This window comes from Cylas formicarius, unplaced genomic scaffold, assembly GCF_029955315.1.
Source record: "Cylas formicarius isolate icCylForm1 unplaced genomic scaffold, icCylForm1.1 PGA_scaffold_9__14_contigs__length_23061073, whole genome shotgun sequence".
NCBI lineage: Eukaryota > Metazoa > Arthropoda > Insecta > Coleoptera > Brentidae > Cylas > Cylas formicarius.
The window spans coordinates 5,242,828-5,259,143 of record NW_026844365.1 but is presented as its reverse complement, the minus strand read 5'-3'; the positions used below and the strand labels follow the sequence as shown (position 1 = coordinate 5,259,143).

The 16,316-nt window shown below is 32.6% G+C and overlaps 1 protein-coding gene across 2 annotated transcripts in view; it reads right to left on the bottom strand.

Moving 5' to 3' along the window:
- LOC132707276 (protein N-terminal asparagine amidohydrolase) overlaps nucleotides 1-16,316 on the bottom strand; it is a 31,401-nt gene that overhangs the window by 9,827 nt on the left and 5,258 nt on the right. The window contains exons 1-3 of one of the 2 annotated variants that reach the window (XM_060679067.1): nucleotides 4,803-4,869; nucleotides 470-664; nucleotides 259-324 (exon numbers count right to left, since the gene is read on the bottom strand). In XM_060679067.1, coding sequence (XP_060535050.1) covers nucleotides 259-324; nucleotides 470-656 — 253 coding nt within the window. In that variant the 5' untranslated portion in view covers nucleotides 657-664; nucleotides 4,803-4,869. Of the gene's footprint in view, nucleotides 1-258; nucleotides 325-469; nucleotides 665-4,802; nucleotides 4,870-16,316 lie in introns of those variants that run through there. The other variant, XM_060679066.1, reaches the window with a different exon arrangement.

Below are 16,316 nucleotides of genomic sequence, written 5' to 3'. Positions count from 1 at the left end.
GTCTTTGAGCCTCCTATGATATAGTATTCTACTGGTTACCTAGCCATCTCGGAATCAGCTATAAATGAGGAAATAACTGTCTGTAGCCAAAGCTAAAAGCCATAATCTACAACACGTTACAATATATGAAAGAAATAAAACTCTACCATAAAATCTAGCTCTAAATAAAAAAACTGGTTAAAGAGCCAGTTTAAGTAAATTAATTAAGATGTTTCTAATTAGAAAGAATATTAAATTCAGAAAACTACTCGAACTCACCTGAATGTCTCACCACTACTATAAGGCAGGTTGTCACATCATCTGAGCCAAGAATGCTGACATTTTCTGGAAAACATTATTGTTATTTACAATTCCCTTCCACGGCCAGCAATTATTTACATGTAGATATTAATTCGAAAATTATACTATACTATACTGTACAATTCATTCACTGTCAATATTAACAGTTTATATCTAATATTTAACTTACTGTCGTGTGGCACTGTAGCCGCTAACTCTCTCTGTAAAACATAGAGCAATCCGACAGGGCCGATTACTTTATTCGGTACTGATAACAGTTGAGCAGCTGTCTCCCTGTAGACGGGGTGATTCAAATACAACGCTCTGCTGTCTGGCGGGCAGTCTTCTTGTAGAACGCCATTGAAGACCAGTACCATCCTGAAAACTGAAGGAAACAATATACAGTGAGTTCCGGTTATAAAGTACCCTTTAGGGACCAAAAAATGAGCACTCTATAAGCGGAAGTACGCTATAAAAAAGCACAAAAAATGTAGGCACGTACATATCTCTATGTTATATAAAAATAGAAAACTAATAAACAATAATATATAGGTAATAAAAAACGAAAGAAACTAAACGACCTTAACAATAAACTCATTTGTCTAGATAAACTTTTCATCATACAAGTAAAAGTACATATGTACACCGCGTGCCAAAGTAAACGATCCACTATACGATCTGCACAAAAGTTTCCTGAATTCTTCTGTAGATTTAAAATATTATAATTTTGTTGATACAGGGTGCCCCAAAAGTCCCCCGCCTACGGTAAGAACTTTGTTATTTTAAACAAGGTCACTTTCTTAACCAATTCTTATTCGAATTTTGCATAGTTTAAACAGAAACTGAGGTTATGTGTTTCATTCATATTTTGATTGCCCCATATAAAATTGTGTAGTTACGCCACTGTATTGCAACCAAAATTTAAGCATAGGCTAAGGAGATGATGCCCTACTCAATCAGTTCGACAGATGTGCCTCGGCTTATATAGGGTGTCCCAAATAAGTGGTGCCGTTTTGGCAAATTCAATTAAAAAATCTCAAATAGAACACACCATATTTTTATTCAGATATCAATTCTAGGGCAAAAAATAAGTTAAGTTTGTTGTTAAATTTATCTTTAAATTTTACTTACTTTTTGAGATATTCGAGGTTTAAGATAACGCCCGTATAAATTCTTGTCGAATTTAAAGTTGGCGACATTGGGTCACTTGTTGGCATTATTAGGTATTCGTTTAATAGCAAAGACAGGATACTACTTCTTTTAAAGATATAATGCTCCATACTCTATACAGAGACATGAAACACAACAAAAACAAATGTCAAAGCATATTTTGATATTTTTTTTGTTTCGATGCCAGATGAAACGAGAATTTTAAGAGGAACATTTTTAACTAAACTTTATGTATCATATTAAAAAACTCTTTTTAGTTCACTTCTTGTTTTATAGATTTATTTATTCAAATTTCTTACCTTGTTTAGTTAGAATACAAACTTTGATTATTTACTTTCGTTATTAGGTATTTTCAATCAAACTAGATAACTATTAACTGTTTCTTTAAATATGAATTCTAAAGATTTTTTTCAAAATTTCCACGCATTAATGGGCACCTTGTATTGTTTGCAATAGGTTTTATTGTATTGATGTATGTATGATTACCATCCATTATTATCGACCAAAAATTCATTTGAAAAATAATTTTTTTGTTAAATTACCGAATATGTTTTAGTTTTTAATACTTAAACACTTTTGTTTTGATGTTATCACTATAAAAATAATTGCCGACTTTAAACGGACATTTTTAGTGCACCTATTTAAGCGTACGCTGCGTGCGAGGTTTCCTTTATACCGGTTGAGGTACGGCGCAAGTAAAACGAACTATCTGACGGCGGGGCACTTCATTCATCAGACGAGAAGATTTAATATTGTCTTAGCGGGTGGTCATTAGACGGCAACGCAATCTATCATTCGCCAACGGTCCGGAATATGCGCGGCCGGACATTTCCGGCTTGTGAGTGACGCCTTGCTCAAAACCACATGGACGTGACACTCCCATCTGTGCCTCCATAAATTAAGAGAATTTAATTGTACCGCAGCAGTTTGAAAAGGTCACGTAATGTACGCTATGCACCGTCGGATTCTTCAGTTCGTTAAAAACTTCTTCACAGCACTTGAGAAACTTAATTTAAGTTTTGGACATCCTGTATGCGACAAATCAATTGTCAAGATTCACTGCAGAAGCGTTTATCAAAGTTCATGGTGGAGTAAAATGATGAACTTGGTTATTTCCTCTCGAAAATATGGTCAAGTTATAGCAAGTTCGATTTAGAACCAATATACCAATATAATAATTTCTATAATTATCGATTAAGGAAAGAGATACACCTGTAACGTCAAATGAAGGCGACGAAAATAAATGCTGTAGCACATCCTAAAGCCTATCTCCAGGCCTTAATCGAAAGTGCAGAGGAAGATTTACACTTATGTTACAGATCCGTCTAAAAATCATTCGTACAGATAACATGATCAACTAGGGGCTTACCCAAGAAAACAGCAACTCAAAAAAATTGTCTGGACAGATAAATTTTTCTTATTGACGAACAAACTTTCGAGAAATTCCTGCAAAGTATAAGACCATTGGCAGTTGCACTAATATCTGTTGGTTCGTTAGTTTTGGTTAGCTTTAAATTGTTTATTTTTTTGCTTTTTATTTATTTGTTTTATTGTTATTGAGCGTGACTTGTAAATGTAGTTTTACCATACAGAAGACTGCGGCTATGGCTAGCACGGAAAATTGAGAGAGAGTTTATAGAATGAATTGGTAGAAGGGGATCAATAGAATAGCTTTAGAGGTCTCCAAATAAGTAATAAGAAAAAACCACATAATTTAGTCGGGTTAAAATTTAGATGAGATACGAAATAAGGCAAATTAATTATGTAGGATATAGAATTACCCTTAAAATAGGATTAGAAAATGAAAAGAACTTGAAATCGACCTGTAATTTTTGACCAACCCTGTATATTTTAGATTTAATGTTTGCATAAATTAGTTGGTCTATAAAATGGCACTTTGTTCAAATATCATTTTAAGGAAAACCCGTGGTTAACGCAACTAACCGGATAACATTTTTCGCAGCTCAAGGTTTTATGTCAAAGTGATATTTATGACGCGATCATATAAAAAATCAACTTCTATAGCAGATTTTACAGATTTACGTACCCCAATATAAGACAGCCAATAAACACCAAAATACTTTTTGAAATATTGCATTTGGTTAGTTGGTGATGACACGATTTTTAAAAAGATTTAATAAAAGTGTGGCATTTGAGTCACAAATTTATTTGGCACAAGCGGAGCGCAGCGGAACACGGCGGAGCGAGTGTTTAATAAACGCACGCTAGATCGGTGTATATTTAGGTATTTTACAGAAGAGAGCGAGTGTTTAATAAACAAGTGATTTAAAAAGTTTACAGAACGTGTTGCATGTTGTACTTTTTCTACTTCCCTTAGTTTTTGGGTACATTTTCGCAGAACAACACGAATACATTCAGTGACATCCCCGTCAAAAGTCAAGGCGTGGGAAATATCTCCGAAAACATCCGATTGCTGCCAAACCCGTGCTGTAAAATCCTTTAAATGTCCGGAGTGACTCGGATCCTTGAACTGAGGTGGCTTTTACTTGTTGAAAATCAATTTTTCAAAATAAATAAGAACTAAAAGTTCGGATTTTCACGAAATTATATATTTTTACATGAGAATTGTTTTGACAACACCGTGTCTTTATCAAATGTTTTAATAAAGATTGATAAAGACACGGTGTTGTCGAAACAATTGCCATATAAATATATATAATTCCGTGAAAATCTGAACTTTTTGTTCTTATTTATTTTGGCTCGGGTCTTTGGGAAACGACGACACTGACGTGGTAAAGTGACGCTTCCCGCACGCTAGATCGGTGTGCAATTAGGTATTTTACAGACGGGAGTAGAAAAAAAACTTTTTTTGTACGGATCCGAACCACTTCGGACATTTTCGGGATATTACCGCACGGCTAGAATTTTGACGTTTTGACTAGAAAAAATCCAAAACAAATATGACGTAACTACTGGCGGCAAGAAAACATACACACTTCTTTTAAAACAAATAAATAAATACCTACTGAAAAGTGAGGTTATGATTGCATTGATATTTTACATTTTTGCAATTTTTTATGAATTTCTCTCATCATGGCGAAGGCTGGAAGCAAAATATATTGTTAACAAATGATATAGAGATGAGGCGCTTGTCAATTGGTCTTTATAAATATTGCAACTTATAACGGTTTTCCATAAAGGATATTTTTGTTTTCCAGTGGTTATAAAAAGTAAAAGTTCTAAATTCCTCCATTGAAATACTATAATGGTTTTATATGAGTAATGATTCTATAGGTTCTCGGGTATCATAAAACAAAACACAAAAAATGTTAGTTGGAACTCTGGTATATTTGGGACCTTCTATCAAAATTCCCAACTGATCCTGGACTTACCGTTTATAAAGCTGTATCAACTGAATACCTTTCCACACTTTCCCGTCCTGCTTGTGTTAAATACCACTGTTCACTTCTTTTGATAATGCAGTCAACGAGCGGTCATGCATGTTCTCAACAAAAATAACTTAGCGATTTGCGCAAAATCGCCGATAAAGATTTAATTACATTGAGAATTGTTGATTAACATAATTTATTAATGAACACATACAGATTGTCTATCTGTCGCTGCCCACGTTTGTTTTGGTGTGTAACTGGACATTTCCAAAACCGAACGAAATATAATTCATTTAATGATGATTTTAATTCAATAATTTGTCGTTTTCCATCATAAAAACTTTCCTTTTTTTACACAAAAATACGTACTGAGAATAAGTCAAGAAGTATGTGGTATGTGGCGGTTCATCGCTGAGAATAGCTATTATGTCAGTGATGTCAGGCAAACGGTAGTGCCCTTTGGAAGATGGCATGGGCAGCGGCAATGACTGGGTTGATACATACACCAACCATCATGAATTTTAAGTAGAAATGGACATTTGGTGTAGAGTTAGGTCCTTAAGGAGATATCCTTGTCCTCTCTTCATGACTTAACAAAAATACTGAAAGACTGTACAGTTTTTTCTTATACTGCCGTGACATTACAGCTGTGATATCAGGTAAATGACCTCCAGTTGCAAGTACATTTATGTAGTAGACTTTTCTGGGCAATACCAACAACGACTTCAAAATTATAATCTAACCTTTAAAGGTATAACAATTGAAATGTCTGACACTGCAAAGTTCTGCGTACCTTTTTAGACCGAAGATTGTGTTGGGGGGATTAAATTGAAATGAAAGAAAAACTACTTTGCAATGAAAACTATAAAAAATAAAGTTTCTTTTGAACCTATATTATGCAAATATCCTTATCAGTTTGGCATTTATGATTATAATATATAGAACATTCTGACAAAATATATAATACATACATACATATCCTTCCTTGGCCCACGTCAAGATAATATATGTTGTCTTCTTAAATGAGACACACTGTATAATCAGGACTAGTTGTATGCTTTAGGGGGTTGCATAAGTGCAACAATGTTGGATGTCGCCCTCAGCCAATAATATTTTGCTTAATGTATTTTGTCTAAATTAAAAAATATTAAAAATTATTTTTGATTAGATATAATTAAATTTGATCCTTAAGTAATAGATTCGAATATCTCATTTTGTGAATCTCCATAGTTTCCAACGAATTTAGATTTTGCTATTTGATTCCTCATGTAAAATATCAAAGTTATTGTCAAACGTGTGCATTTTCGAATTGAATTGGTTAGAATTCGAACTTTTATTTTTACACGCACTTTTATATTGGTTAATGTTCTAGCTGTTGACATTTCAACTTGTAGAGTCCGAATTTTTCAGTTTTTCGTGATTTAGTTTTATTAAAAAAAATTCCTAAGCAGTCTTCAAACCAAATTTAGATAGATGTCTCGAAATTTTCTTGCTAGGTTCTCTTATGTATTTTATTGTTGTGTAAGCTTTGGATTCGGTATTTAATATGGGATAAGTAAAGTTTAAAGTTAAAGTTTAAAGTGGGGTTGTAACCATTGTTAAAGCTATTGGTGTAATAATTAATAATAATAAATTAATAAACAAATTAATTAATAATAATATTTTTTTTGTGAAAAGTGGATAAAAAGCAGCCATTTTGTGTGTATAATTGTGTTTTGAGGGATGTATTACTTGTTAACTGTGTGAGGGGTTAAGTTTAAAGGGTTGCCTAGTTCCGTCGATATGGTTACAGGTAAGCGTGGAATTAATATAATGTCTTTTCGTTCCAGTAAAACAAACAAAAACATCATCTACATATCTATACCACCAAAGAAATCTTTTGCTCGGGAGATGCCTGTGTATGATATTTTCTACATTGTCCGTGGACATTTCTACAAGTAGTGGACTAAGTGGGTTTCCTATAATTTATTCTTCTTTAGCAATGTAAAATAGACCATTAAATTCAATATATTGCCTTTGTTACGTCAATGCTAGGAAATAGATTTTGAACTTCAAAGCAAGGAAGGAAGGAATTTTAATGTCTTTAACCTTGTTGATTAGTTCGGACGAGTTTTTGATAACATATCTTTCTTTAAAGGCAATATGATTTTCTGAAATTTTTAATAAATCTTGTTTGAAGTTTAACTGATGGTACCCACAGTATAATTTTGGAGGTTGAGCATTCGTAATTATTAGTTGGCATTTTTCCCTGTCATTAAAAAGTTATGAATCTGTAATTACAGTTTTGATTTGTTTTGGAATATGTCTGTTTTAAGAAACTGTTTGGCTTTTGTAATATATTCTAGAGAGCATAGCTATGAATGTCTTTCCTTAATCTTCTGCTCTTGTAAATACTATTTGGGAAGCCTTATTCTTAATAGATTTGGATTTGAAAAATCCTGAAATTTACTTACGATATTGTCGTTATGGCCGTTTATAACAAGTTCGCAATCAACCCTGAAACAACTCTTCGTTGATGCAATAAATCAAAATCTATGGGATTAAGTTTATTAGATAATTGAAAATATATTACATTTACATAAATCCAATGTATATCTTTTTTCTTGTACTGATGTCTTCGTTCTTCTTTCGACCATTTTGCCTGACCTTGGAGTTGAGATTTTCTCGCAGCAGGGCTGCTGTTATTAATTTTTAGTTTCATTAATACTCTGCTGGGTAACCACTGGTTGAAAAACCAAACGTTTTGAGGATATATATATATATATATATATATATATATATATATATATATATATATATATATATATATATATATATATATATATATATATATACAGTGTGTCCAAGATAAGGATGCACAGCATGGGGATCTCGGAAACTATAAGAGATACAGTGTCGGTTAAATTAGACAAAAGTTGCGCATTTTGATACCGAACAAGATCCCGTTTTACAAATTTGAAAATTCCAAGCCGTTCCGGAAATATCCGAGAAAAACCGAAATATTGCGATTTCGTTTTTATTATTTTTTAAAGCTATTTGAAAAGATATGAAAAAACGGAAAACACTTTTCCATTGGCACTTTTTAATCTCTCCAAATTGACGTTAACAAATTTTCATTACTGCGTTTCGATTCCATGGAACCACCATCAACTTTGATTTTTCTTATGGGACGGAAAAAAAGTACACACAGTATTAGGTTGTGCTTTTCATTGCGAATTCAACGATGTACGATACAATACGGTTACTTATGTTTTTATCCAGAAAAATGGCTTTTTAATACATTTCTAGTATTTTATTGTAGTAGGCCATGAGATCCGAACGATGAAAGGCAAAAGAAAATGGTTGACAAGTTCGAGTTAATGTGTTTATTTATTTACTAACTCTAACTGTTCATTTAACATAACAACTAAATCCAACAAGTTAATGAAAAACAAATTCTATAACAAATGTTCGAATAAATGACCTCCATTTTCTAGGCATAAGTACGCCCGTCTCACGGTAGACTCCAAAACACGACTTAACATTTCAGGAGTAATTTTATTAAACGCTGCTCGTACTGATTGACGTAATTGTTCCTCGTTGTCAAAACATTCTTTGAATACCTCATTTTTTATGTAGCCCCATAAGAAAAAGTCCAAGGGAGTTAAGTCCGGGGACCTTGGAGGCCAAGGTGTTTCACTGTAAGTCCCAATGTATTTTCCATCAAACCGTTCAGTTAAATATTGGCCAACTTCTCTGGAGTTATGGGCTGGGGCACCATCTTGTTGGAACCAGCAGCCTTGCACAGCGCCTAGCGGTAAATCATCTAAGGCATCTTCTAAATCGTGCCTCAAGATGTCAAGGTACCGCTCGGAAGTTAAGGAATTATTATAGAAAATAGGGCCTATAATCTTGCTACCAAAAATCCCACACCAAATATTAAACCCAAAGCGAACTTGATGTCTGGATAGTCTATTAACACGTGGATTTTGTTGCGACCAATAGTGTGTATTGCGCCTGTTATAAATACCGTTATTGGTCACCATACTTTCATCAGACCAAATCACTTTATATGGAAAATTAAAACTCTCATCACACATCCTGGTATACCACTCACAAAAATGTCTACGTCGTTCGTCGTCACCCGGTTTTAATCCTTGACATATTCTGAATTTGTAAGGCTTAAATTCATTTTTCCTTAAAATAAACTGAGCTGTAGATTTAGCTACCCCATTCTGGTCTTCAATTTCTCTGGTAGAAGTTTGTGGATTTTCGATAACAGATTGTAGAACAATGTATTGGTTTTCTTCATTGGAAGGTTTTTGTCGGGATAATGCAGGCTTCTTAAATGATCCATATTCTTTCAGATTAAATAACAAACGCCGAAAAATACTCTTGTCAGGTTGTCTCCGCTCTGGGTATTTGTTAGAATACATACGCTCGGCTTCCACACAATTTCTTTGGCATCAGATGTAGCAAGACAGCATATCACATTTTTCTTCGTTTGTAAAATTACCTCCCTCCATTGTAGAACAAAATAAATTAGAAAAAGACAACAACAATAAAAATACAAAAACAATAACTAAAGGAATAAACTTATGATCGACTGATAACAAAGACAAATAACATTAATGTGTCATTGAAATTGACTGGATGTCATTTTGTCATGGCCTACTCCATTTAAATGCTGAAATGTATTAAAAATCCATTTTTCTGGATAAAAACATAAGTAACCGTATTGTATCGTACATCGTTGAATTCGCAATGAAAAGCACAACCTAATACTGTGTGTACTTTTTTTCCGTCCCATAAGAAAAATCAAAGTTGATGGTGGTTCCATGGAATCGAAACGCTGTAATGAAAATTTGTTAACGTCAATTTGGAGAGATTAAAAAGTGCCAATGGAAAAGTGTTTTCCGTTTTTTCATATCTTTTCAAATAGCTTTAAAAAATAATAAAAACGAAATCGCAATATTTCGGTTTTTCTCGGATATTTCCGGAACGGCTTGGAATTTTCAAATTTGTAAAACGGGATCTTGTTCGGTATCAAAATGCGCAACTTTTGTCTAATTTAACCGACACTGTATCTCTTATAGTTTCCGAGATCCCCATGCTGTGCATCCTTATCTTTTACACACTGTATATATATATATATATATATATATATATATATATATATATTCTCACGTATTGATTCACGGATGGAAAAATGTGATGACACTATATTCCGGGATATCATCCGTTCGCTCGTTGAACTCCGACTGGAATCCTGCATCCGACTGGAATCCTGCAAATCTTGCATCCGACTGGAATCCTGCAGACGTTTCGCCAAAATCTCACTTGGCATCTTCAATGCTCGCGCTCCGAAAACACTTCGAACACAGTGTTCGAAGTGTTTTCGGAGCGCGAGCATTGAAGATGCCAAGTGAGATTTTGGCGAAACGTCTGCAGGATTCCAGTCGGATGCAAGATTTGCAGGATTCCAGTCGGATGCAGGATTCCAGTCGGAGTTCAACGAGCGAACGGATGATATCCCGGAATATAGTGTCATCATATATATATATATATATATATATATATATATATATATATATATATATATATATATATATATATATATATATATATATATATATATATATATATATATATATATATATATATATATATATATATATATATATATATATATATATATATATATATATATATATATATATATATATATATATATATATATATATATATATATATATATATATATATATATATATATATATATATATATATATATATATATATATATATATATATATATATATATATATATATATATATATATATATATATATATATATATATATATATATATATATATATATATATATATATATATAGTAGAGGAGTAATAGCCAATAAACCAGCTTCTTTCACGAATTGAACTAAGGTAGCATTTACTTGATGAAAGTCCATTTAACACAATTAAATTAAAACAAAAAATGTTCCCCTTCTTAGTAAAATATTTGATTTGATAGGTTAGAGGTCCTACTTTCTGTGCAAACATATTATTTTTTTGCAGAACATCATCGCCAGCAATATTTTCTGTTATTTAATCCATTTCACTTTAGAAAATAGATACATTTTGAAAAATATATCTAAAATTAAAAATATTCTTACGGTATTCCTGCTCTAATGAAAGAATGCTACCCTGTTTTTTCGGCTGCGATGCATAATTATCAAAAATATTCTTAATTATATTCGCAGCTGGCTCACTTTTCTTTTGTCATACGTCAAGATAAGGATCGACGGGATATAAAATCGTGCGCACTGTTTCTAAGTCGAGATAAAACGTTAACTATAAATTCTTTATTCGATCCGTATCGTCCATTGAGGCTAAGTTATAGCCAATAAAGAGTTCGTTATTGTGTATGCGAGCGGACCGTATATATTAAACTATAGAGGAGATCGTGCTGTATAATATGTGTTCGGGTATGTTAATTAGGTTTCCGCGAAAGTCGACAAAAACTCTTTCGACGCTGAAACTTATTTGAGTTTACATGACTACTCAGGAACTGAAAAAAATTACTCTCTTGTTTCAAATACTGTGAGATTGTCGAACTTCGTTTCAATCACTTCACTTTTTGTTTACACAATGTTTCCGGCAAGAAAATTTTTTTAAGCTTACGCTATCGATCCGGCGATTGTTAAACCTAGGGTTTGACTTCGATATGTTTATTTATTTATATATTTCACAGGCCATTTAACAGGCAGACCCAGCTAAAGTCTGTTCATAGATATAAGAATTAAGGAAAGACCCTGGCAAGCTGTAAGAATGAAATATGGCCGAACGGGTCCGTACTTTGCTTAGAATTTAATTATTTGGATTAGCGTTAAAGCTCAAGTAATTAATACGAAAAGAAGAATCCACAAGGTTATTTACTACTTTATCAAGATTTAAGAATAATCTGAGATTTCTGCAATAATCAGCAAATCTGTCAAGATCGCTCCGAAGCTCCGAAATGTGAACGAATCTCTTTTTTTTGCTCTTCAATCATCGGCAAAAGCAGCATAAACAGAAACCGGGAAAGGAAGGCCAATCGAAAAGAAAAGTATAAAGAGTAAAGGTCCCAGATGAGACATCCGAGGTAACTTTTGCACAACGAGAGAGAAACTGAGTTGGAAGAGGTCGCCACACACACCGAAATACCCGAGTTTTATCATCAAAGTTGGATGATGTACTTTATCAAAAGCCTCGGCATGGACAAATGAATGTCATATATGAACGGTACCAAGTTTGTAATGTTTAATTTGGATCTATATCATTCTTTACCACAAAAAACAACTGTCAATAAATTGCAGCCTCAAAAACTTTGGTAAAGTGACATAAGAGAGAGATAGGACAATAATTAGCGGCGTTGATGATACCTTCATCATTTGGAATGGAATAAACAGTTAGATTCCTCTCTTAATCATCTTACTTTTTTGCTTCGGAGGTGAAAAGGAGAATTACTTTGCAACTTGGAAGAACCATCATTTATAATTTTGGACAATGCACCCTATCGCAGCGTTTTATCAGAGAAGGATACCTGTAAAACTTCTTCTAAAAAAAAGAGCAGCGACTAGTTGAATTTCAGACAACATTAACAAAACTAGAATCATAAGATACAGTTAAACGAAATAGCAAAGAAAAGAAATATGTGATTGATGAAACCATCAGAAGTTACGGCCATGAAGTACGCCTTACCGCTCCATACTAGTGAGTTAATATGGTCGCACGCTCAACGGCATTATGATAGACATATCGGAAGAGACTGTCACAGTGATGAAAATGTGTTAGCCATGTGGAAGGAAGCTCTATTACAAGTTACACACGAGGTTTGAAAAAACTGCGTGGAACATACCAATAACCATACAAAAACCATTTTTAATGAAATAGAAGCATAATTATTTCACTGGATCCAGAAGGTGATACTGAAAGTGAACTTAGACACTGAGCTGTAGATGAAAAAATTGATAACACAATAACATTACAAGAATAAAACCAGAAACAACGACTCAAGAGAAAGTATCTTCTCGGTGAATGTGGAGAGCAACCAAAAAATAATCTATATTTCTACCGAATGATTGTCTACCACCTTTACCATACAAACCGTTTGGGTCAACTTTCGGGGAATTTACAGTTTTTGAATTACCATTTTAACAAGAATGACCTATTAGCTAGGTTTTTGCCGAATCTACTGCATGCCTAAATCTTCCTCTGTCAAACATTATGTCTTAACGGATTTAAAGGACGTTTTCCTTCTTCTTCTTCTTCAATCGTTGGACAAGAGCAATTTGTCTATAATGGGCACGTTTGACTTCTCAGCTGTTTTAAACAACGGTTCAGCTATATCTTCTTTAAATGATTTTTAATAGATTAGTTTATTAAATAGTGTGAGGTATTTTGATATAATCTGAAATTTTTTAACGGCATCTGTTTCCAGCTGGGACCTTATTTATTTCTTCTGTGGTGTCATTGTCTTCCCTGCCCAGATTTTTGAATCATCAATAGAGAAGCTAACGTTAGAAAAGTATCTTCCAGAGTGATCCTGTTAGATTAGTTTATTATTTTTCGTAAGTTCCTTTGATTTCATTAAATCCTGAACTGCGTTTCATCTGCTTCCAGCTTGGATCCTATTTATTTCTTCTGTGGTGTCCTTCCAGTTCTTTTTCTAACCTTAGAAAAGTGTCTTCGAGATTGATTCTGTTGTATAATGTATACAGAATAGGTTTAATATCAATTAGTAATATTTTGTTTGAATGCCCTACGTTTATCAATCACGCGCTCCGCTCGTGCCAAAAAAAAAAGTCGTGACTAAAATTCGGTTTACCAATCTTGTTGCATAATATACCATTTATGACACTGAAGTAATTTGGTTAACCAAAATGTTGTTATCATGAACGAAATCGTCGGAAATCTATTTTTCGAAGAATCCTACATTTGAATATTCAAATTTTGTGAAATACAATAGGCACTCGACCGAAATGAATGTGACGCCGCGTACATTGTTTGCAAATTTAAAAATTATATAGGAAATAAGCTGTGTGTTTGTCAGAAACCATGCAACAATTCCGAAAAAGGATTGACCTTGTATTTCCGAAATTTCCTACCTAAAAGAAAATGCGATAAAAGGAACTGATTTCTCCACATCACCATACGTCACAAAAACTATATGAGATTTTTGTATTTTAACCTTCCTGGTCTTCAATCAAACATCTACTACTACTGCTATTATTATTATTATTATTATTATTATTAATATTAATATTAATATTATATAGCATTTATTGTCATATGTCAAACATATATTAATACAAATACAGATAATAAATACAGTTTTCATTGAATAAGAGCAACCTCGCAGAACCAGAATACTATCAACTAAAATATAAACTATTTGAAAAACTTAAAATTACATTTTTTTAAAACATGATAGAACCAGTGTTTAATGATGACAAAATATCAAATGTATGATCAAAATCAACTTATAAAGTATAAAAATTATTGGCCTATGATAATTAAGGAATGCCGCACTAAGGAAAATGATTGATACGTTCGGTTTGATAGTGGGTTGGTTCATTTTGTTTCTGGTTGAGTAAGGATGTTCGTAACTTCCAATAGGAATTTTATTTGAAATGATTTGAACTGGAATATTTTGAAAATATAGTTGCCTTGCATCGAGCATAAGTGCACAAATTCCCTCTAAATATTTGTTTGTCAACCCATGCTATTTAAATGCAATTGAGCGAGCGCATATTACAAAGTAACCTTTTTTTTTAAACTGCAATTTGCTATAAGTGATCTAAGTTTAATAATGATATAGACTTTTTACTAATTTGAAATCTGCTCCTGAAAAACCAATATTTTTTAATTTTTTGATCAGCAATGTGTGAGAGATGGTATAAAATGTTTTTGCAAGATCAACGAAGTCGCAGTTAGATGGCGCACTTTTGTATATTCAATCGTTCACTTTTGAAATAAAGTCCGCCACTGCATCGTCGGTCAATTTTGCCTGCCTGGACCAATATTGCTGGAGATGCGACATTTGTTGTTTAGATTTTTTTCAAAAATCCTAGATGAACTATTAACAAGAGTAATTGGTCTATAATGGGCACGTTTGACTTTTCAGTTGTTTTAAACAACGGTTTATCTATAGCTTCTTTAAATGATTTTTAATAGATTAGTTTATTTAATAGTGTGTGGTATTTTGATATAATCTGAAATTTCTTTTAGACTTTCCAACTAATCCCAACGTATTCAGTGAGTTCATTGCTTTTAATGTTTCCGTTGTATTTGCAAGATTAAACTTTTTTTTTGTCAATAATAGTTTCTTCGGTCATATGCTATTTACAAATCTTCTGAACATGAATATTATCTCGGATGGCTGGTCCCCATATTGGCAAGCCATAGACAAAAGTCTGAAGCAATGGAATTGACCGCATAAATAAGAACTAAAAGTTCAGATTTCGCGAAATTATATATTTTGACATGACAATTGTTTCGACAACACCGTGTCTTTATCAAATGTAATATTTACAAACTACCTGCGAAATGACCGTAAAATCTTAATTAATGTTGTTGTGAGAATTGAAGTTCAATAAAGGATAGGTATTTAAATCTAATTAATCGTTAAGCAATACATATGAATGTCTCATTTTGTTAATCTCCATGGCTTCCAATAAATTTAATTTTCTACTATTTGTGACTGTATTTAAAATATCGAAATTGTCGTGAAAAATGTGTTTTTCTGCATTAAAGCATAATTAGAATCTAGACTATGTTTTTAAATGCTCTTTTATGTTCGTTAATGCGTTTCTTGAAGGATCTACGTGTCTGTCCAATATACATTTTAGGACAAGATCCGCATTTCAACCTGTAGACACACCTGATTTTTGGCATTTTGGACATTTCGTTTTATTTTTTTTTAAATATTTTCTAATTGTGTTGTTAGTTCTGATAGCTTAAACCACATTTTGACAAATGTTTTGAAACTTTTTCGCTAGGTTCTCCTATGTATGTAATTGTTTTAAATTGTTAATGTTCTATATTAGGTTTCGGATAAATAGAGTTTACAGTTGTCTGGATATGTTTTTTATTTATAATTTTATCTATAATGGACGGATTGTAGCCGTTGTTGAGTGATATTAAGTTCTTTGTTGTAATTTTCTGTTGAGAGTGGCGCATTAACAAGTCTATGTATAAAAGAGTTAAATGCAGCCATTTTGTGTGTAAGGGTGATTTGAGCTGTTATGTATGACTGTGTCCATGTGTGAAGTTATGATATATTGAAAAATCTATTTTGTTTTGCGCTTTTGTAATGGTTAAGTCTAAAAATTAATAGAGTTATCCTGTCCAATCTCGATAGTGAATTTTATACGATTATGTAATGAGTTAATGTAATTAAAAAAAAAACTTATATATATAGGATATTCTAATATCATATTTTCCAAATTATCCATAAAAATCTCGGCTAACAAAGGTCTAAGTGGATTTCCCAT